The sequence below is a fragment of the Clytia hemisphaerica genome, unplaced genomic scaffold (genome assembly GCF_902728285.1).
Source record: "Clytia hemisphaerica strain Z4C2 unplaced genomic scaffold, Clytia hemisphaerica genome assembly, whole genome shotgun sequence".
Classification (NCBI taxonomy): Eukaryota; Metazoa; Cnidaria; class Hydrozoa; order Leptothecata; family Clytiidae; genus Clytia; species Clytia hemisphaerica.
Window position 1 is genome coordinate 781,624 of NW_027104385.1, and position 21,448 is coordinate 803,071.

The following is a 21,448-nucleotide window of genomic DNA, read 5'->3' on the forward strand; positions in this document are numbered from 1 at the left end:
TAGAGGCCCGCCGGAAGAAGGAAGGCTGGGGAGATTCACTTTTGAGCAAATGAGCTGATTTTTTCTCACATTTCTAGCGAATTTTATCTCATTTTGAGCCTTCAGCCTCCCCACTTTTACCCCAGCTAGCACACAACGTTGTTTCAACGTTGTTGATCTAACGTTAAATGGACGTTGTGAACGTTAGATAAACAATGAAACAACGTTGTGTGCCAGCTGGGACGGTTGTTCTGCCGGCCCTGGTTGACTACATTTGTCTAAATAAGGAGGGGTGGTAGTTTTCTGATATCATTTATCTAAGGGCACGTAATTTTGTCTCGACGGTCACTTGTTTTAATTAAAACCACGTAGTGTAGGTATAAAACATTTTGTAAAAATTATTCAAATTGTACAATTGGCAAATTGTTCCTCTATCAGTCTTTAATTTTCCCTAACAACAGACTCAAACAGCATAACTAAATTAAACAAGATTAAGAATAGTAAAACATTAAGAACGTTTATAACTATCAAAGCAATCAGGATAAAATGATAATTCTTTGTTCAAAATTACGAGGAGTGGCAGTTTACGTACAGTGTATATAACATTTTACTACCGTGGCTTGTTTCTGCCACAAAATCGCGCTGATATTTATCATGATAGTTATCAGCGTGAAAAAAAATTGAATTTTATTAAATATTTTTTGAAAAAAGCAAGATAAAAATAATCTTGTTAGAAGTCGTGTTACGATGTGTAAATTTTCTTGTTGCACTTAAAAAATAATACGGTAGAATAAAAATATTGACTTTTTAGAAAATCACACAATTAAGCTTGGGCGTTTCTGGCAAATAACTTGACAATTTGGACAGGAAAAAATCACCCAGTTAGGCTTGAGCGTTTCTGGCAAATAACTTGACATTTTGGCCAGGATAAAATCACCCAGTTAGGCTTGAGCGTTTCGGGCAAATAACTTGACATTTGCCTGAAGAGCATAAGCTTAACAGGTCACAAAAAAATGTTGAGACATTTGCCTGAAAAGCATAAGCTTAACTTGTCACAAAAAGTTGTTGAGATATTTGCCTGAAAAGCATAAACTTAACTTGTCACAAAAAGTTGTTGAGATATTTGCCTGAAAAGCATAAACTTAACTTGTCACAAAAAGTTGTTGAGATATTTGCCTGAAAAGCATAAACTTAACTTGTCACAAAAAGTTGTTGAGATATTTGCCTGAAAAGCATAAACTTAACTTAACTTGTCACAAAAAGTTGTTGAGATATTTGCCTGAAAAGCATAAACTTAACTTGTCACAAAAAGTTGTTGAGATATTTGCCTGAAAAGCATAAACTTAACTTGTCACAAAAAATGTTGAGATATAATATTTACCCGTTTTGCTAAATGAGAACCTGATCAAATAATTGGTATTTTTTGGCGTCATTTTTTCCTGAAAATGTGTCATCGTGAATGTCACGATAATAACTTGCCAGTTATCATGATAAACTAATTTGACCAGATAAAAATTCAGATATGTTATCAAGTTAACATGTCCGACAAATAACTCTGTTAACAATAGAATTTTGTAGCCTACTTATTTGCATGCATTTGCAAGGCTAACTACAATGCGATTAAAGGCAGAAACAAGCCACCGTATTTTACAGAGTCTTAATCAAATATCACTTATAGCGAGCGTAGGCATAAAAATAATGTAAAAATTGAACTTTCGTGAGTATCTTTTATTTCTAATTTAATTAAGACGATACATAAATAACATTCCAAAGTACGTAGCGATACAAGGATATTACGTAGGCAGAAAAATTTGTATTTCAAATAGATATGAAATTAGATAAAGTAGATTTTCAAAAGATGATCAATAAAATTAATAATTTCTTGCACCATTCTTGAAATATATTTCAACTAAAAAGCGCTTCTAAACGATTCTTTGATTGCTACAACACTTACAACGGTGTAATATTTGAACTTTTAATCCTTAGACCACGAGGGACGCTTAAATGCATCCAAAACAAGCCAAAATACCGAGTCTTAGACTTGAGGCCCTAGCTCCTAACCACTTGATTTAAAAGGGCATAAACCGAATGCTTTTAGAAAAATTAGAACAATTTCACCTTTTTCAAAAAAAAAACAGCGCGCACAAAATTGTGGATGTTTTTATAAAAAACGTGTACTCTATTAACCTTTTTATTTTTAAGGCTTGGGGACATGATAAGTTTTTTCCGCGTTGGTGCAATGCAGCATGCTCCATCCCACCAACGTGAAACGCTTTCTCGTGTGGCCACCCTTTTTTTTACCGATAAAAGTGAAATCTCACTTTTCTCCTTGGGACAATGGAGCAAAATTGATTTGAATCAATTTTTCTCCGCTGTCCTAGGGACAAAATCAGCGTTTTGGGGGTATTTCCCTCACTTTCTGTCCGTGAATCAAAATATAAAACCATGGGATACGCACTTTTTTTCTTGTGTTGGTGGGATGGAGCATGTTGCATTACACCAACGCGGAAAAAACTTCTCGTGTCCCCAAACCTTAAAAATAAAAAGGTTAATAGAGTACACGTTTTTTTATGAGAACATCCAAAAATTTTGAATCCTTTGGATGTTCTTAATTTTTTGAGATCTAAAGCCTAAGAATATTCTTAGCATAATATGTTCTTATTTTTGCCATTTTTTAGTATTTTTGTCCATTTTCCTAAAAAATTCGGTGTTTTAGAGTCAACAAAGCCTTAAACTGTTCTTAAAATGTTCTTAACATTTTGGCCATCGAAGCTTTATGTTCTTACATAGTTTACGTTATGAAAAAACGTGTAGGCTTTTTGTAAAATGTTGTCAATATCGATCTAATCCACCATGTGTCTACAGACTTTTGCATATTGAAGAGGTAAAACGTGCTTAATCTTTAAATACTTTTAGCAATTGATAAGCTATATGAGATGGATGATCCACAGTAGCTTGGACAAGGGGGCACAAAATTTGTGTAGGAGAACAGATTTCTGTGACACAGTAATTATCTTTTTATATAATGAATAGATAATTACAAATTTTGTGACCCTCCTGTCTACGCTACTGATCCATAGAGTAGTGAAGGCACAAGCTTTGTTTTCATAGCGACAATATTTTTCGTTCTTCGTCATATATTAGTGAAACCGCCCTTTGAAAATGTTATGTCTGTGTTTTGTTTTTTATAATCTTAGATAGTCTGCCCCCACCTCCTCGATCAGAAATCTTTTACCGTGAAAAGCACATGCAGAAATCATATTCCGACACGTGCCGACCAATCGATATTCTATGCGTGATACCTTTATTCGCGTTCAGTTGACAATTCAATCGAGTACAATTCAATCGAGTTAAAAAAAGAATCAAACTATAAGCAGCATTTATGTACAAAAATTCCGTCTAATGAGAAAAATGAAGACCTGATTTGAATTATATGATAGGTTTGAAGTTTGAATTAAAGAAACTTGGCTAAACGTAAACAGGATAAAAACCCCTGTCTTAGCATCGATCAGTTACCCGGTAGAAATTCTTAGCTAAAAACACCCCCTTCTTACAGACCCACTGGGACTCCTTCCCACTGGAAAAATTAGCCAAAGTACCGGGTCTGTGAGAAGGGGGTGTTTTTAGCTAAGGAATTTTGTAGTTCAGTTGCAGTGTCTCTAGACTGGGCGGTTTTTCGCAAATTTCTCGGGAACTACAAAAGCTATCATGACTTAACTTTGCTTTCTGATGATTTTGAAGTAGACTAGAGGATATCGCAATCTTAAATTTTTTCACTTTCGTTTTCAAAAATTATAAAAACATGAATATACCATCAAAATTTGAAATAAAAAGGTCTATTGGTCATGTTTTTCTGCTTGTTTTTCTCCAAAAAAGACTGGATCTAGTGGTCTGGTTTTGCTACCACCCCAAGCAAAAATCAAAAAATAGAGCCTGCCAAAATTACACCGGACAACTTATCAACGCCATCCAGTCCATCAAAAAGCTATAATTGGCCCCCAGGCCACAGGTGTCTCTCTCAGTAAGGATAAAAATGTAAATGGAGGGATAGAGCATGTTGCAGTGCACCAACGTGAAACTTGTATCCCCAAACCTTTATGTTAAGCCTTTATAAACTTTCTACCATCAGTTGCCATTATAATATCTACCACGTGGTCTAATGGAATTAATGATGATGTTTGCACAGATCGGTTTGCAGAATAGTCTATTTTACGTTTAATTATATGACTGATTTTATTTAGGTTGCGTGCCCTTATCCTTCGGCGGGGTATTATTTCGTAATACCCCGCTTGATTTGTAATACCCCGCTCCCGCCTAAATATTTTTGATCAAAACCATTTTCTCCTAACGTAATTTCACGCGCCATGTACGTTCGAATTTCCAAAACATTTGATTATTTTTGGCAACATTCGATCACAAAAAAGTAAACATTACTCGATACAAATATTTTGAGTAGCTGTCTCGTGGTCAAAGGAGGAAAAGTACAGGAAAAATTTACAAAGAAGATGACAAATTCAAGCTATTGGATGATGTTGTTCTTTTATTATGGCAAAATTCTAAAAACAAAATCAAGAAATGGGCGGAGTTTCGTGAGCTTGAGGAGAATGGGAGAACATCCCGAGAACATTGGACATATCCGAAAGAATACGAACCATATAGGATAGCTAATTTGAACACTTCATTTGTGACCATTTTGTGTGGAGATACGAAATAAAGAATAATGGCACTGATTATGAACCTGACTCGCTGATAATAGTGCAGGTGTCTTTGCAAAGGAGCCGAAAAAACAATTTGGAAGAATCTTCTTCCCAATAATATTGTTGTATTATGGATTATTTTGGATCATTGGTTTTGTTGTTTGATATTATATTTATGAAATATCTGCAACAATTCGAAAGTGATATGGAATAATTTGTGTTTTGAAGCAATACATCATATTTCTATAGCAAAACATCATAAATTTTCTGTCTCACCAGGTCTCACTACTGGAATCCCCATTTCGGATAGCTCTTTAAAAAATAATAAAATCAGTCATATAATTAACCAGGAATGATATGATATTTCGTGAAATTAGGATTAATACCCCTCATATCATTTTGAAATAGTTTGAAATAGCACGAACGAAGTGAGGGGTATTAATCCCTAATTTCCCTCAATGTCATATCATTACTATTACTAATTCTAATATAAAACGATTTTTGGTACATTGTTCCCCTGGTAAAAATTCTTGATAAGATCTGAAAAGATCGTTGAAGATCTTTCAAGATCTTTAACAAGTAAGAATCTTATAAAATCTTTGTAAGATCTTACAACGATTCTTAGGCAATCTTGAAAATTTCTTCCAACAAAAAGATCTTTAAAGATCTTGTAAAGAAATCGCTAAGATTCTTCTCGCGTATTTATAGTAAGATAATTATTATTTCTTATTAAGTTCTTAAGTAGAATCTTACGAAATCTTAAGCCATTAAATATTTTAAGATTCTTTGCGTAACTTGTAAAGTTTTTATAAAGAGACTTTCCAAATCTTAACTAACTATTATGTGCAAAGAAGCTTTAAGATTCTTAGTGGTTCTTATCAAGTTCGGGTTAAGAATCTTAAAAACACGTAAATTTCTGGTTATGATTGTTTTTCATAAGAAGGAGTCTTTAGACTCAAGGAGAGCAATCTCTTAGGAAAGTATTTACGAAGCAGTTTTTGGTCAGCTTCGAAATACGGTAAGTGGTTTTTCTTTTGTGTGTTTGTTATCATTGACTGTATCAATGAAATAGTTGATTAATGGGAAGTATTCACGAGGTCATCAGTTGAATGCTGTCACTCGAGCGAAGCTTTCGGCTCTTATTCAATAACTGAACGAGGATAGTAGTAAGATTTCGTCAGCGACCGTAGTGCAGTGGTAGAGCATCCGTCTACGGTGCACAAGGTTGTGGGTCCAACCCCCAGCCGGGTCATACCAAGGATTTCCAAAATGGTACTTGATGCCTCTCTGCTTGATGCTCAGCAATTAAGAGAAGGATTAAGTGTAAGTGGAGCAATCCCTCCCCTACTTTCAGGTAGATAGCTATCGAAAGAGGAGCCTTCGGGTAACAACCGACTTACTTTTACTTAAGATTCCGTCAAGATCTTGAATCACTGTAAGGGACAAGAATCCTATTCAAAACTTATAAAAGAGTCTTATCAGATCGTTAAAGATCTTGAAAGATCTTGGCACGTTCGTAGCAAGAAACTGAAAAAGAATAAGCAAAGTTTCTTGATAAGATCTTTTCAAGAACTTTTCAAGAATTTTTACCAGGGTCTTACTTTTCCTATTTTTATCTCCGAAGTTTTAAGCAAAATATACACCCCTGTCTCACAGCCATCCCCTTGGAATTTATAATCTAGGAATCAATTATTCCTTGCATTTTTTTGTGTCAACTTCTAAAGACAATTAAATTTAATCATTTTCTAACATATCTACATTGTGGTCAAACTGCAATTTTCTACCCAAGAATTCTGATATTTTGTTGCTCTGAAAGAATTGAAAATTTGAGGAAAAATGCACTGTTAGGGTATGAGTATGATACTAAAAGCCAATGTTTTTGCCGCGCATATCGTCAGTTGGTACCACTGCTTCTGAATACCTAACCTCCGTCATTTTATATTCTCATTGGCTATAGAAATACCCACAAGCTCAATAAGACAGTACTGTTTTAATACCAAGAACTTGAAAAACGCTACAAGACTTTAAGAGGAAGCGAAAGACACAAAGCATAGTATAACATGTTTTGTACATCCTGTCTATTCAAAGGATCATGAGAAACAATAGCTTTACACGACACAATACTTAAACACTCAAATAGTGACAAAAATTTGAAGCAAAGCCAAAAGATGGACTGTTTAGAGACCAGGGACTCGAAACTTTAAAAGACTGCAAAAAGGACAGAAAGCTAAGAAAAGATAGAAAGACAGGGAAGCGTAGTAAAGATGTTTTGTATACCTGTCAACTCAAGAATCATGAGAAACTATAAGGCAGCTGACCCTTTTCACGAAACAATACTTAATCAAACAAATAGCGACAAAAACTTGAAGCAACAAGCAAAAGACATGCAAGTTTAAAATTTTTCTAAGAAATTTCTTTAGGGGAATATCTTGGTTTCCATTTAGTTATTATGCTGAAACCTACACTTCTTAAGTGACTTCACAGTGTTTAAATCCGGTAAATCAAATTTTACAAATGACAGATTAGTCAAAGCATTGAAAAACTTTAAAATATTCGTTTCCTTCAGCGTTTTACATTATCATAAGGTCAAGGAATATAAATGTTTATAACTGCAGTTGATAAGCTTATTATAGCCCAATGTGAATTTTTTTCGACCCTTTATGAACCAGGGATCGGTCAAAACGTCTCTAAAATCGTAGTCTTTAAGCTTAGGATACAAATTTTTCGAGCCCCGGGTACTTTTTAAACGAAATAAAAGCCCGTTCTCGTTGTTCTTCTAACATTAATATCATGTATACATGTTTTTATAAGAACAAATTTTGTAAGAACATAAAGATTGACTGGCCAAAATATTAACGACAAGTTCATAAGAAGATTTTAAGACTTTAGGGACTCAAATACCTAATTATTAGGAAATTGTACAAAATTAATCAAAAATTGTTGAAAAAAGTACATCTTAAGAACATTTTAAGGCTTAAAGAAGGTTTAGGATGTTCTTATAAAAAAGTGTACTTTAGAAAAATACAAAAAATTTTGTGTAACAGTAAGAAAAATTCTATTTATAATGAATCTGGAACCCTGGAAAGATAGTCGATTTGATATTAAATCTGGTGAAAGTTGTCAAGCTGTTAATATAATTAACTGAAAAAATAAACCCAAAGAAGATCATATTTGATAGAATCTATCGAAATTGCAACTAATTTGTAAAAATCAGATAATTATCGATTCATCTTTCCCGCATAGGTATAGAACACAATACGTTTTACTGGAGTTTTCTCCTTACCGAACTTTATTAAATCTGCGGTGATTTCAAAAGATTTTCGGTATATGATTGGAAGGTTATTTCACTTATTCTTAAATTGCTTAAACATTGAATATATAGAATGCAATTCCAATTACTTTTGAAATCGTGCTGAGTACGCCTCATATTGAAACCAGTTGGAGCCCCCGTCTCTACTGGAAAAATCGTCTTCAGGCCCGGTGGAGGTGGGGAGACTGGAGAGATTATTTCTCAAATTCCTAGCAAATTTTCTCTTATTTTAAGCCTTCAGCCTCCCCACCTTTACGGTTGTTCTGCCGGGCTTGATGTTTGAAAAATTACCCTAAAATTTCAACCTCACTGGAAGATTTGCTAAACCATCACTATTGGTGTTTTGGTTGGAAACAATCGATTCTCTACCCACCACCCTGTGTCACAGACCCCAGTGGGACCCACGCCTCAATGGAAAAGTTAGCCAAAATTTCGTCCCCGATGGGGAAAATACCCCACAATCTGTTCTATTCCTATTTGAAATTCAATGGAAAAAGATTGCAATTAAAAACCATTCCCAGTGGATTTTATCTATTTCCTATTGGGCTTCTCCAAAAAAAAACCGTATACCCCCTGTTGAGAAGGTCCATCATTTTGTGGCTGGAAATGCTGCAACCCCCTGGAATTCCAGGCAATTTCAGGCTTAAACCCCTCTGGAATTCCGAATTTTAGTAGGATTTAAAAGGCTACCCCTATGGAATTCCAGTTATTTTTGACATAATAGAAATTTTACCCCCAGAATGGGAAAAGTTTCGTCAGGCACTGGGACAGGGTTGTCGTAGTCAACAGCAATACCTTTGAAAATAAATAAACTCAACAGCTGACAGCAATGGAAAGTTTAGCTTAACGGTATAACGGTATATAAGTCTGGATTGGAAAGTGGGCATAGAGTGTCTTTACCCCCACTCATTTATGAAGCTCCGCGTTAATCTTTTCATAAATTTTTATCAATCATCATTTTTTTGTACAAATTTCTTTCTAAAACGAAACTAAGTACGATAATAATGCAAAAGATATCTTTTTTTCTATATCTTTTATTAATTCAATTTACTAAAAACGTCATTATGTCATGTCCAGAGAAGTTTTTTGTACTTTTCAGTCATGACTTTTTGTTCTTTGAAATTTTAAGAATAGAATTTGCATAAATTTGCATTTTGCCTTTTTTTTTTGTTCAGATACAAAAATGATAGTGGGATTTTTAGGGACTAAGATCATGTATAAAAAGGGGACACTTTCAAAAGTTTTACATCAAATCAAATCAACAGCAATAAGCGAACGACCAAGACAAGAAAAAATAAAATCATTTTTGCGACATAAAATACCACAAGCAACAATAATACAAGGTAAGAGTTTTCTTTCCTCTCAAAAGCAGTAGAGTGGTGGCTCGATCGAAACTGGGGAGGCATTTTAAGTTTTTGGTATTTTTCTCTTGTTGGCTAAGCAGACTGTTCATGCTGAGGTGCAAAAAAGCAAGGGTTGGGTGAAATTTGTATTCAGAGGTGCCTTTTTCACCGCTTGTCTTTCACCGCCCAAAAAAAATTCGGCCGCTTGGGGGGGGGGGGGGCAGTTGCCCCCTCTGACCACCACGATTCTTTCAAATGGTAGCAGCTATTTCTCCCTTGTCATGGGCTTCGTCAACGGAAGGGGGTCCGGGGGCATGGTCCAACGCTTTTTTGCAGACCATGACATACTTTAAGCCATGAAAACTATTATTCTCCCCAATTAGATAACGTTTTAAGGTGTTTTGAGGGTGTAAAAAGTGGCAAATTTTCTTCGTCCATCAACCATGGTGGGCGCCATTTGTTTCCAAAATATTAACCACCCTCCTTCACTCAAAATGGCTCGCCGGGGCCCATGCTTGCGTTTGCTTTAAACCTTAAAACCGTGGGTCAGGTCATATAATCTTAGTCACATTAAGGTCACACTGTTTTTGTGTCCCCACATTCTTTCTAAGATTTCAGATAAAATTTCGAAATTTCCCAAATTTTCAAATTTATTTTCACGTTTCATAAAGTGGAGTACATATTTATGAACTTAAATATTGTTATTTATTTTGAGAGATGTTTAAATTCGAAATTAAGGCTTTTGAGAAATATGTATGGCCTCTAGTCGCATCAACTTAGCATTCCAAAGAGTGATTTGATAAATAATTCATGGAAGTGTAAAGAGAACTCAATACACAAGTTTTATCTTCAAACCTTATATCCTATCATTTGAATATGGTCAGAGCCCTTATTAAAGCAAATGGACTGTAATTCTTTCTGTTTATTTTAGAGGACGCAGAATAATAATCAAAACCTCTTAAACGATGTTGAAATCAACAACTTTTCTCCTATTGGTCCTTGCCATGGCAACAGGTAGGAATCTAACTTTTTACCATAGTAACCGTGCAGATAATTATCAAATCCAATTAAGACAATATGACGATATAGGATATCTCATTAATACGTTTAATTAGCTACTAGGAGAGTGGAGCTTTAAACGTACCTTTGCTCGTCTAAAATTGTTTGTACATCACTCAAATGGGTGGGGAGTTTCCTGTAGAATCTCCTATTTACAGAGAAAGTTTGTTTTTTTTATGTTACCCGCCACAAAATTCTTGTGAATAGGGTTAAATGTTTTCACTAAGATATTAGTTGACTACTAGCTGAACGACTACGAGACATGCACATAATATAAAGTTATGTAAACGCAAAAATCATCCCCTGTCTCAGCAAGATCTAGATGAGAACAACCCCAGCTGGCACACAATGTTGTTTCAACGTTTATTTAACGTTCACAACGTCCATATAACGTTTGTTGAACGTTAAAACAACGTTGTGTGCCAGCTGGGACTGTTCAGTAGAGGGGATTCGGAGGAGATTGAACTCAACAGTATTTATATGATGTTGGATCTAGCCCATGGCCTTTTAAATCTATATGAACAAACAAACATCATATAAATGGATCCTAAACAACCAAGCTGGCACACAACGTTGACTCCACGTTTATTCAACGTTCACAACGTCCATATAACGTTTATTCAACGTTCACAACGTCCATATAACGTTACATGAACGTTGAAACAACGTTGTGTGACTGCTGAGAAACTCGCGAGACAAGATTTTCGAAAGAGAAAATCAGACTCCCTAAAATCTACCAATAATCAATCTCATTCTTCTTTAGGAGCATCAAGATATCATCGCATTGAACAAGATGGTATTTTGGACGATTTGGAGAGAGAAGCATATTCTGAAAACAGGTATCGACATCTCTTGAAAGAATTAAACGATGCAGAACAATATAGTGATAGGTGAGTTTAATGACGTCTTTCTAACGTTCAATGGACGTTTTGGACAATATTTGAATATTGGCTGAATCATGTTTCGCACCAATAGGAAGTCCTCTTGTTTTACTTTGACATTAAACTTTAAAATTATCTTGGGAGCAGGAAGAAAATATGGAAATTACTTAAATAGCAAACATGTAAAAAGTTTCAATTCTTGAAATGTTATGATGAGAGAAATTTCAAACGAAAAATTTATAGAAACCCAGCTGACACACAACGTTGTTTCAACGTTCATCTAACGTTATATCGACATTGTGAACGTTAGATAAATTTCGAAAAAACGTTGTGTACCAGCTGAGGAATAATAGATTTTCAATTCTTCACTAGTTTGAGTAAAAAAATACGTTACCTTAATTGCCTACTCAAAGTTTCATGCCACATACAGAATGGCGATCTTCAGTGAAATACACAATCTCTATAAAAATTCAATTTTGAAAATATTTTTAGGTTAAGGAACAAATTTTACGACAATCAATTCTTCAATGAGGACGAAGATGAAAACCGAAATGAAATCAAATCAGAGTTGGATCCTGACGGTACACTTATTAACATGTACGAAAAAATATCAGAAGATTCGAAGAATCAACAAACAAAAGAAGAAGATAATTCAGTTGAAGATGCAATAAATGATTCAAGTTCTTTAGATGAAAATGAAGAAGATCTTTCTAAATCTGATGATGTCAACGATGTTGATTTGACAGAACAACAAGACGACACAGGTAAACATCTAGAATCAAGATCATACGAGATGAGGCAATCTGTTCCTTTCCAATATAGTAAACAACGTTGTTTGAACATTCATCTAACACTATATGAACGTTTTTAACGTTAGATGGACGTCGAAACGAAATTGTTTGACTATAAACTCAATCCTGGTACAAAAATGTACCAATCAAAAGAAATCCAAATTTCAGTAGTTGCAGGAAATATCAACAAAATTTGCGTTTCGGAAAATAGCGATACACTTCCAATCTCCTCTTGTATATTGTGTATGAGGCTTTTAATAACTTCAAGATACTATCTAAACGTCGAAAAAAGCCCGGAATAGCTATAAGCACAGTTAACATATGCGAAGACTGGGGCCGAAAAAAACTAGCTTAGATTCGGTGTATCAAAACTTTCTCTCAGATCCACTTTTGGAATTTATTTATTACCATCCAATTGTTTCATCGTTTTCTCCCGGTTGCCTAATAAAAATCCCCACCCGATAATTAATTTTTCTAAAGTTTTCCATTCAGGACATTCTTATTCCAACTCCGCGCTTATCAATTTTTGGGAAAATGTTTTTAAAGGTTCCCTCTTTCGCCTTTATTCTGCTATATTAGCCTCCTTTAAAAAAGTTTTCTAGCCATGAAATTTTTATTCCACCCCCCTCCCCCCACTAAATTTTGAGAATTTTTCCTCCAAATCCCCCCTTTTATTAGGTACCTGAGAGTATATAATGTTTACATCGTCCGCCAGTTGTAATAACATTAGTTGAACGTTGAAATAATGCTGTGTGCCAGCTGGGAGGCTACTTCGATATTTCAATAAACACGTGTTTTAGTTTTAGTGAAAGGATTTGTCAAGAGGCTCCAACTTGGTGAACCATCACGAATTTTGAAGACGATTCCCACGTGGCCGAAAGAATGGAAAGTCAGTTTCAATATCAAACCATATCATACAAGATTTAATAATTGGAGAAGTATCATCCATTTCACGACCGGTAGTAGTAGAGGACCAGTAGGGTCAAGGATCCCAGCCGTATGGTTTATTCCAAAGACCCATAAATTGTATATTGTGTCACATGTTAATGACAAAGAAAATACTTATACTTCATCAACTTTACCAACATATCGATTCACCAGAGTTCAGATTTCACAACGCAAGCAGAAAAATGGCAAATATATTTATCAAATCAAAATCAATGGAATAAAAGTTCGCTCAAAGGTGAATCGAATCCCAAGAGAGTTTAACAATGTGCTGATTTATGCTCCGGACAAATGGTCAAAAAGTAGTCTTGCTTCTTTGAGGAACTTCAAATTTGAAGGATATTTGGAACCCAATTTACCAGCATCCAATATTGTCCAGAGTGAGTATCAAAAAATCTTACGTACAATGTGTCCCACCCTCCCCCCTCCCCCGAAAAAATGGACAAATTTTTATATGATGTAAAATTCTCAAAAGTCATTATTTTAATTGGGCTTAAAATGATCGAAATAAGATTACAATTCTCTGTTCAATCAATAGATATTCAATTCCCAAGATGATTGAATAGGTTTATGAGATTGAAATATTAAGTATACAAATTGCATAACATTTCACCTAAATATTGGGGATTTTATATAAAAATGTGTCCACTTTTTTTGGGACAAATGCACTAAAGTCTATTCACGATAAGTGTGCACTCTTTTTTCTTTTACCTATAACTTTTGAAGGAATTCTTCAATCTTTATAAATTTGGTATCATTGGAAAGATATTAGTGAGTGAAGCAATTTGAAATAAAAAAATCTTTAAAAAAATTTTAAAAACGAAGATGAAAATGAAGAAGAAAAAAATGAAATCTGTCGAAAAGTGCTATAACTTTCATTTTCACTGGAGAGATTCTTTGATCTTAGGAGGTCATCACTGTGAAAAAATTTCATTAAAATATTTATTCAATGTAAAGTTATGATACAAAGTTCATAAGTGATTGACCCCAAAAAACAGCAGAAAACAGCAGAAAACATCGTTTTAGACGTAACCAGCTTATAACTTTGTTTGATATCTTTTGACTGAATGGGTTATTTTTGAGAATTTTTTTCAGTGCTGACGTTCGATGATCAAGGATTTACTTCACTGAAAATGAAAGTTATAGCACTTTTCTACAAGATCTTCATTTTTTTCTTCTTCATTTTCATCTTCATTTTTAGAATTTTTTTAAAGATTTTTTTATTTCAAATGCTCCACTCACTAATCTTTTCCATGATACCAAATTATAAGATTTCCTTCAAAAGTTATAGGTAAAAGAAAAAAGAGTGCACACTTATCGTGAATAGACTTTAGTTGGACCTTGATTTGTGTACAATCTAGACCTGTAAAAGTCTATTCTATGCAACTTCTGAGAAAGAAAGTGAAGCATTTTCTTGGTGTTTAGTCCTTGTGGGTTTCTTTCTCAAAAGTCTTGAAGTATTTTTTCAAGTAATACACCTTTTCGATCGTAGTCGTGCGGTCAGCCGCGTGCCACTAAACTCGATCCAATCCTTTTTTGACACATTTTTCTTTTTGTATATAGGTCCGAAAAAAGGACTGGGACAGTTTTAGTTGGATAAAGCGGACAAAAAATACCCGCGCGGCGATTGGCGGCGGTTGGCAGCTACGGTCGAAAAAGTGTATTAATAATGAACATGTCAATTTCAACTGACACTGATAAAATTTACCAATTTTCTAGAAAACTCGTTCGCAAAATGTCAAGAACCAAGAAGGAGAACTGACTGCAGCAAAGCTAGCGATGAATTCCGTACCTTTGATGGCACCTGTAATAATAAAAAGAACCCTAAATGGGGAGCCACTGAAACTCCTCTCAGCCGAATTATTGGTAAGTGCGTCCACACGTCTTTTTTATGATAAAAACTAAAATTTTTGAAGCAATCATATGTTCTTAACTGTTTTAAGTTTTAAGAATGGAAATATTTTCTAATCATTCTAATTTTCACCATTTTGCGAGTATTTTTCTGCAATTTTCAAAGAATTTAGGTGTTTTAAAGTTAATAAAGTCTTAAAATGTTCTAAACTTGTTGTCGATATTTTGGCCATTGAAACCTCATCTTCTTTTATATAAAAACGTGTAGGTTCATATATAGAATGACAAGAAAGACGCTCCGATTTTGGCCTTCGGTCTAAAAAGAGGTTTGAAGGGGTTAAAAGTTCTGATAGCTAACAAAATGGGCTTATTTTCCTAGAATTTAGTCTAATTTTTGTATATTTGTCAACAAAATAGACTATGAAGCAAATAAACTTGATCTGGAAGGTGTCTGTTAGTTACAAGGGCGTAAGAAAGTGATTGAATAATATTATGTTCCAGATGCTGATTATGTGGACGGTATCACAACACCTCGAGGATTCCCAAACACTTCACCAGTCGTTCCAACTGCAAATCAAGTCTCAGAAGCTGTATTTCAAGTCGAAACTACTAACAATGGTAATGGGAATGGTTTGGCTGTTTCTTTCATGACATTTGGACAGTTTTTAGATCATGATTTAACTGAAGTACAAATGAACAGATGTCAACTCAAAGTTTTTGGAAGGTAAGATATGTTTCTGTTTGTCTCAGGGACGAAAGTGAGAGACGCAAAAATGTTATCAAAAGTGCTGTCGACTTCACTTTTATTGATAGAAAGAAAAATCGAGTGGAGACACGGGAAAGCGTTTCAGGTTGGTGGGATGCACCAACGCGAAAAAAAACTTCTCGTTTCCTCAAGCCTTTACATTCTTGTGTTACACGTTTGCTTTTTAAGAAGAATATACAGGTGTTCTTAACTTTTTTAGTTTCAGGCCTAAAAATGTTCTTTACGTGTTCTTATTTTCACCACCACGTATTTTTGTCCATCTTCTTAGGCAATCAAGGTGTTTTAGATTCCGCAATGCTTTTAAATGTTTTTAACTAGTTCTTAAATATTTTGGCCGTCGAAGCCATATGTTCTTATATATACTTTCTTCGTTAAAAAACGTGTAGTTTTCTGTGATTTCTTTATGTGATGTTACCCCGCTGACACACAACGTTGTTTCAACGTTCATCTAATGTTCATAACGTCCATATAACGTTAGATGAACGCTGAAACAACGTTGTGTGCCAGCTGGGTGTCTATCAGAGGCACCAAGTTAATTTTTTGAAATTTCTCCTGGATTTTTTTGATTTTAAAAACAACACAAGGACAAAAATATTTGCAAACTCTATTGATAAAATCAGTATACTAATGATATAAAAAGCCATCATCCAAAAATACTACCGCATTATCGATCGAACCATCTAAATTTAATTTGTGGCGTCTATTATTTTATCTTAGAAAATATCTTTATTCTTTTTACTCCTTAGAATTCCAGTGGTTGACATATTTACTGATTAGAATTAAATTTCATGACCAAGGCTCTTTTTTATCAAAAGAAAAAAATGTTACTCTTTGCTCAATATTTTGTAACTGCAGAAAGAAAAGAAAAAACCAAAAAAAGAATAATAAATTCTAAAATAGATAATTTTGCATCTGATAGCCGTAAAAAATGTCAAACAAACTGTGGCATTCCAACCTATTAGGTTTCAAATGAAATAATGCTAAGATTTAACCAATTAAACTCCAACAAGCCTCGTTTTCTCCACTTAAAACACCCCTGTCTCACAGCCCCGGTGGAACTTTTTTCCTCAGTGGGGATAAAAATTCCTATCGAAATTCAAGTGGGGATAAAAATTTTATTGTTCCAAGGTTAAGAAATCCAGTGGGGATGGTTTTGGAGTGCAGTTAGACACACAAACATTAGATTTTCGAACTGGGATAAAATAAATTCGATCTCTCAGTGGGGCTAAAATTCCCGGTTGTTGGGGACAAAATATTTGACAAATTTTCTAGTGGTGCTAGGGTCCCAGTGGGTCTGTGACCCAGGGGTGTTTTGAATGTACTAAAGTTGTGAGCTTCTATTACATTAGAAAACTGTAGAGCTACTCATGAGAATGTGAAAGGTATTCAATAATGACACCCATGTCTCACAGCCCTGTTGGAAGTTATCCCTCAGTGGGGAAAAGATTTCGATTGGTATCCCATGAGGATAGAAAATGTTATAAATAATTCCGAGCCCAAAAATTCTAGTGTGAATGCTGCTTCTTTTTCCATTGAGTCCTAAGTGGGGCACAAAATGTAATTCAATTTGCCATTTGGGTAGAAAATGTAGGTTACTTTTTCTGCCAGGGTCGTAACACGAACAAATTTTCCAGCGGGGCTGGGGTCCCAGCGGATCTGTGACACACGGGTGTACAATCAGTGTGCTTTTGCGGCCAACTCAAATTCTCAACTTCTCTTCTCTGCTTCTCAAAATCTCAAACACTCTCCTTCGTAGGTGCTTTGGCAATTTTTGATTTTGCACAACTATCTTCATTTTTAGACATTTTTGGGCACGATTTTTCTTTGAATCATAGCCGTTTTGATATAATTTTGTTAGTTTTAAGCCCTATTAACATGCATCTCTCTGAGTTTGAAATTTGAGCTCTAAGAAGGATATATCAATAAAGCTAAGGTAAGAAGCAGAGATACAGATCTAAGATGCAGAGTTTCAAGTCTTTGAGGCAGTGAGATTCATACTTGAGAAGCAGAGTTTTAGATTTGGGAATGTGAGAAGCCAAATCTCGAAAGCTGAGATGTAGGGGTGAAACTCTAAAAAGTCATTTTGCCGTATAGGTACACTGATCGTGTACGATGGAATCAGTCAAACTCGCACCAAGCTTTATACTCTGGATGCAGATTTTTCATTTAAAAAACATAAAATCAGGCTTTATCCATTTCAACTAAACTTGTAAGATTTTTTCATCTTCCAGATGCGACAACATCAAAGAATCCTTCGTTTATCCATGTCTTCCTATCCTTTTCAACGACTCATCTCCAGAATGCACAACATTCAGTCAGTCTGAAACACTCTGTCCGGAAAATGATAAACGTCCGGGAATACGTCAAATGCCAAACCATCTGAGTGCTTTCATTGACGCCTCACAAATCTATGGAAATAGTGATACATCAGCTGAAAGATTGAGAGATCAAAATGGTAAGTACACACTCGGGAAATAAGAGATTTCCAATCCTGGAAATACCTTGAAAATATAAAAATATGACTTTTCTGTATTTCCAAAGTTGTGGAAATACCATATTTCATGATATTTCCAAATCTGAAATGTGATGTTTCGATTAATTTCAGAATTAGAAATATCATGAAATATGTAAAACTTTGGAAATATAGAAAAGTCATATTTCCATATTTACAAAAGTATATGGAAACATCAAATTTTCAAGATATTTCCAGGATTGAAAATCTCATATTTCGCACAGTGACAATCAGGGTTAAAATATTTGAGACAGAGGGGATTTTTCTGTGAAATTTTAAACACCACAAATGGTTTCCAACTATAGTTGGAAAGTAGAGTTTTTACTCCAAGTTTTAACATGAGATTTAGGTACTTAGCATCTCAGGATTTAATAGCTCAAAATTGTTCCAATAGGTATAGCATAAAAGCCACCTAAGCCCTCCTAAATCGAAATATTCTATGAAATTGGAAATACTAAAATTTACCCGAACTTTAAATTCTTAATTTAGTTGAGATTAACTGAAATCTCAATATATTTTGACCAAGAATATTTAGATGGCAGTTCAAAACAATTGTACAACGAGTCTTCATAATTCGAGCCTCTGTAACTCAAATGTCTCATTAAAGGTTTTGTTTTTACATAAAGTGTTTCCGTTTCATATTAGACACATATTTCATATCAGAACAGTGTTATGCTATTGTTCTATTATGCTTATATAAGCGAAAAACTGTTCCTTGTTCTGACCAATCTTGCTCCACATCCGTGTCAGTTCAATGTGAAAAAGCTTGTAAATTAAAATTGATGTGTAATAAAACGTTATCACTCTTATTTAAAAACAAAACCTTTAATTCGAATAGGTATTCTCGTCCCTTCAGTTAACAATGCCTTACTTTATAAATCGAAGTTTCCTTAAGCCGAAACAAAATGTGTTCCCCGTGCACGTTGTGGATCCTTACGGAAAACACTTTAGCCTGTATTCAGGGAGGCTTAATTCCCTTTTTTCCGATTGCAAAAAAGACAAGCACTAGACGACACCGAAATGGATATGGATAAAGTACTCTTAGGTTCCAAATAAACAGCCCCCCACCTGCTTGTCAATTTTTCGAAAATTTTCTAACCCCCAGACCTTATTTGGACCCCCCTCCCCCGTTTATCAGCAATTGTTGAGAATATTTTCAGCTGTCAAAGAGAAGGCCCCTTATTTGGCTCTAAATATCCTGAGTAAATTTACTTTATTTTCGGGTTTTCAGAAGTATAATGTTCAACCCCCCGGCAATTAGTTCCCCTGTTTCTTAAAATCTCGAAAATTTGCCAACCCCTACGTTCATTCGAACCCTCTCGTTTATTTAGAACCTAAAAGTAAAAGGAAAAGGAAAGCAATTGAATAAAATATTGAATGGTCAACTCTCATTTATACTCTCATTAACAAATAACAAATCTTTATTCATGGTATATAAAAATAAAGGGAGCCACGACTTCTTCCATCATCTTTTCAAGTAAAAGTTCCAATTGCCAAATTAGTCTCTCTAACACTCTACAACTAAAATAGACGGTGTACAAAGTCGGCCGTCTGAACTACAATCATGGACAAAACATTTGAGACAAAGGGGATTTCTCGGCGAAATTTTAGACACCACAAGTGATTTTTAAGTGCCTCAAACTACAGTTGGAAAGTAGAGTTTTAACTCTGAGTTTTAACACGAGACTTAACACTTAGGACCTTAGGATCTCAGAATTTAAAAGCTCAAATTAGCTTGAATAAGGCTTATAATATAGCCTAGAAGCCACCAAGCCCCTCTAAAATCGAAGTATTCAATGAAAAAAAGTGGAAATGCTAAAGTAGAAATTGTCACCCGAACTTTAAATTCTGGAAAACGGTAAAATACACTAAAATGTCAATATATTTCGACCATAATTGTATAAGTTAGTAGGCAATGTATGACATAACAAAAAAAAAACTTTCCATGAAAATAATTCTTTATTGTCCTTTATCTTTATTACTTCAGATCGTGCATTGATGGCAATCACTGAAGATGGTTTAATGCCAATCGTTCAAATCCCTGGATTTGCCGCGTGTTCCGTGTTTAAAGATCTGTTAGGTGAACGTACAACGGAATGCCGTACTTTGGGAGGATGTTCTTTAGTCGGTGACGTCAGAGGAGACGAAAACATAGCTCTGCATTCCATGCACACTTTATGGATCCGCGAGCATAACAGAATCGCAAAACGACTCCGTAAAATAAATCCTAAAATGGACGATGAAGAAATCTATCAAACTGCTCGTAAGATTGTTGGTGGTATTTGGGCTAACTTGGTTTATGAGGAATACTTGCCAGCATTGGTTCAAGTTTCACCATACAAAAAATATAAGGCCGATGTTGATCCGTCCATTAGTAATTCATTTGCTGCCGCAGCTTTCCGATACGGTCATAGCTTGGTACCCAACTCTTTCCAACAAAATAATGCAAGCTTTAATCCTGTTAGTGAACCAATCTCCCTACAAAATGCATTCTTCAACCGCGAGCCTGTGAACTTCCGTGGTATCGAACCAACATTGTTTGGTATCACTGGCAACCAGTCTAATGAAGTCGATAATAATTTCGCTAAAGGAATCGCGCGACGATTATTTGTCCGCCCTGGTGAAGGTTTCCATTATGACTTACTAGCCTTGAATGTGCAACGTGGCCGGGATCACGGGCTACCAACGTACGGAGCTTACAGAAAATTCTGTGGTCTACCAACATTGAACTCTTGGGCTGATGCTCGATCATGTTTCTTACCCAAAGCTGTTCAAGCTTTCAAGAAGATTTATAAAAGTCCAAATGATATTGATCTGTTTGCTGCTGGAATCTCCGAAATTCATCTTTCCAATTCAGAACTCGGACCAACATTCAATTGCTTGATCAAAAAGCAATTTGAAGATGTCCGAGACGGTGATCGATTTTTTTACCGAAACAAAAACGTTTTCACTCGAAATCAACTAAAAGCTATCGAGAAGGTTACTTTTGCAAGTGTTCTGTGTGCAAATCTAAAGAATATTGTATGTATTCAACCCAATGCACTGAGAGTTCCAAACGATGGCTCTAATCGTAGAATCACCTGCGATAGAATTCCAAAACTTAACTTAGGTCCTTGGAGACAGTAAATTATCTTTTTGTCTCGATATTTTTTGTGTAGACTATGATATGGGTTTCTCTTATAAATTTTGCTCTGAATTAATTTAGTTATATTTGTAATGTATCATTTTGATCAAATTCTAATTATGTAAACTTACTTTAGTTTTAAAATTTCTTCTATTTATACTTGTGGTCCCAGAGGCCGTTGTCACAAACG

The 21,448-nt window shown here is 34.9% G+C and overlaps 1 protein-coding gene across 1 annotated transcript; it reads left to right on the forward strand.

The window, feature by feature from the left end:
• The first annotated feature begins 9,235 nt into the window (after nucleotides 1-9,235).
• Nucleotides 9,236-21,388, forward strand: LOC136819466 (peroxinectin A-like). Its single transcript, XM_067075688.1, has 9 exons — nucleotides 9,236-9,329; nucleotides 10,261-10,343; nucleotides 11,152-11,278; nucleotides 11,762-12,033; nucleotides 12,861-13,385; nucleotides 14,725-14,871; nucleotides 15,358-15,580; nucleotides 17,854-18,077; nucleotides 20,122-21,388. Exons 2-9 carry the CDS (start codon nucleotides 10,295-10,297, stop codon nucleotides 21,258-21,260), a joined length of 2,706 nt encoding a protein of 901 aa, XP_066931789.1. The 5' UTR covers nucleotides 9,236-9,329; nucleotides 10,261-10,294; the 3' UTR covers nucleotides 21,261-21,388.
• Nucleotides 21,389-21,448: the final 60 nt, after the last annotated feature.

Coding starts and splice junctions, on each gene's coding strand:
- LOC136819466 (XM_067075688.1), top strand. CDS start 10,295: ATGTTGAAATCAACAACTTTTCTCCTATTGGTCCTTGCCATGGCAACA. Junction 11,279..11,761: donor GCAGAACAATATAGTGATAG/GTGAGTTTAATG, acceptor AAATATTTTTAG/GTTAAGGAACAAATTTTACG. Junction 18,078..20,121: donor AAGATTGAGAGATCAAAATG/GTAAGTACACAC, acceptor TTATTACTTCAG/ATCGTGCATTGATGGCAATC.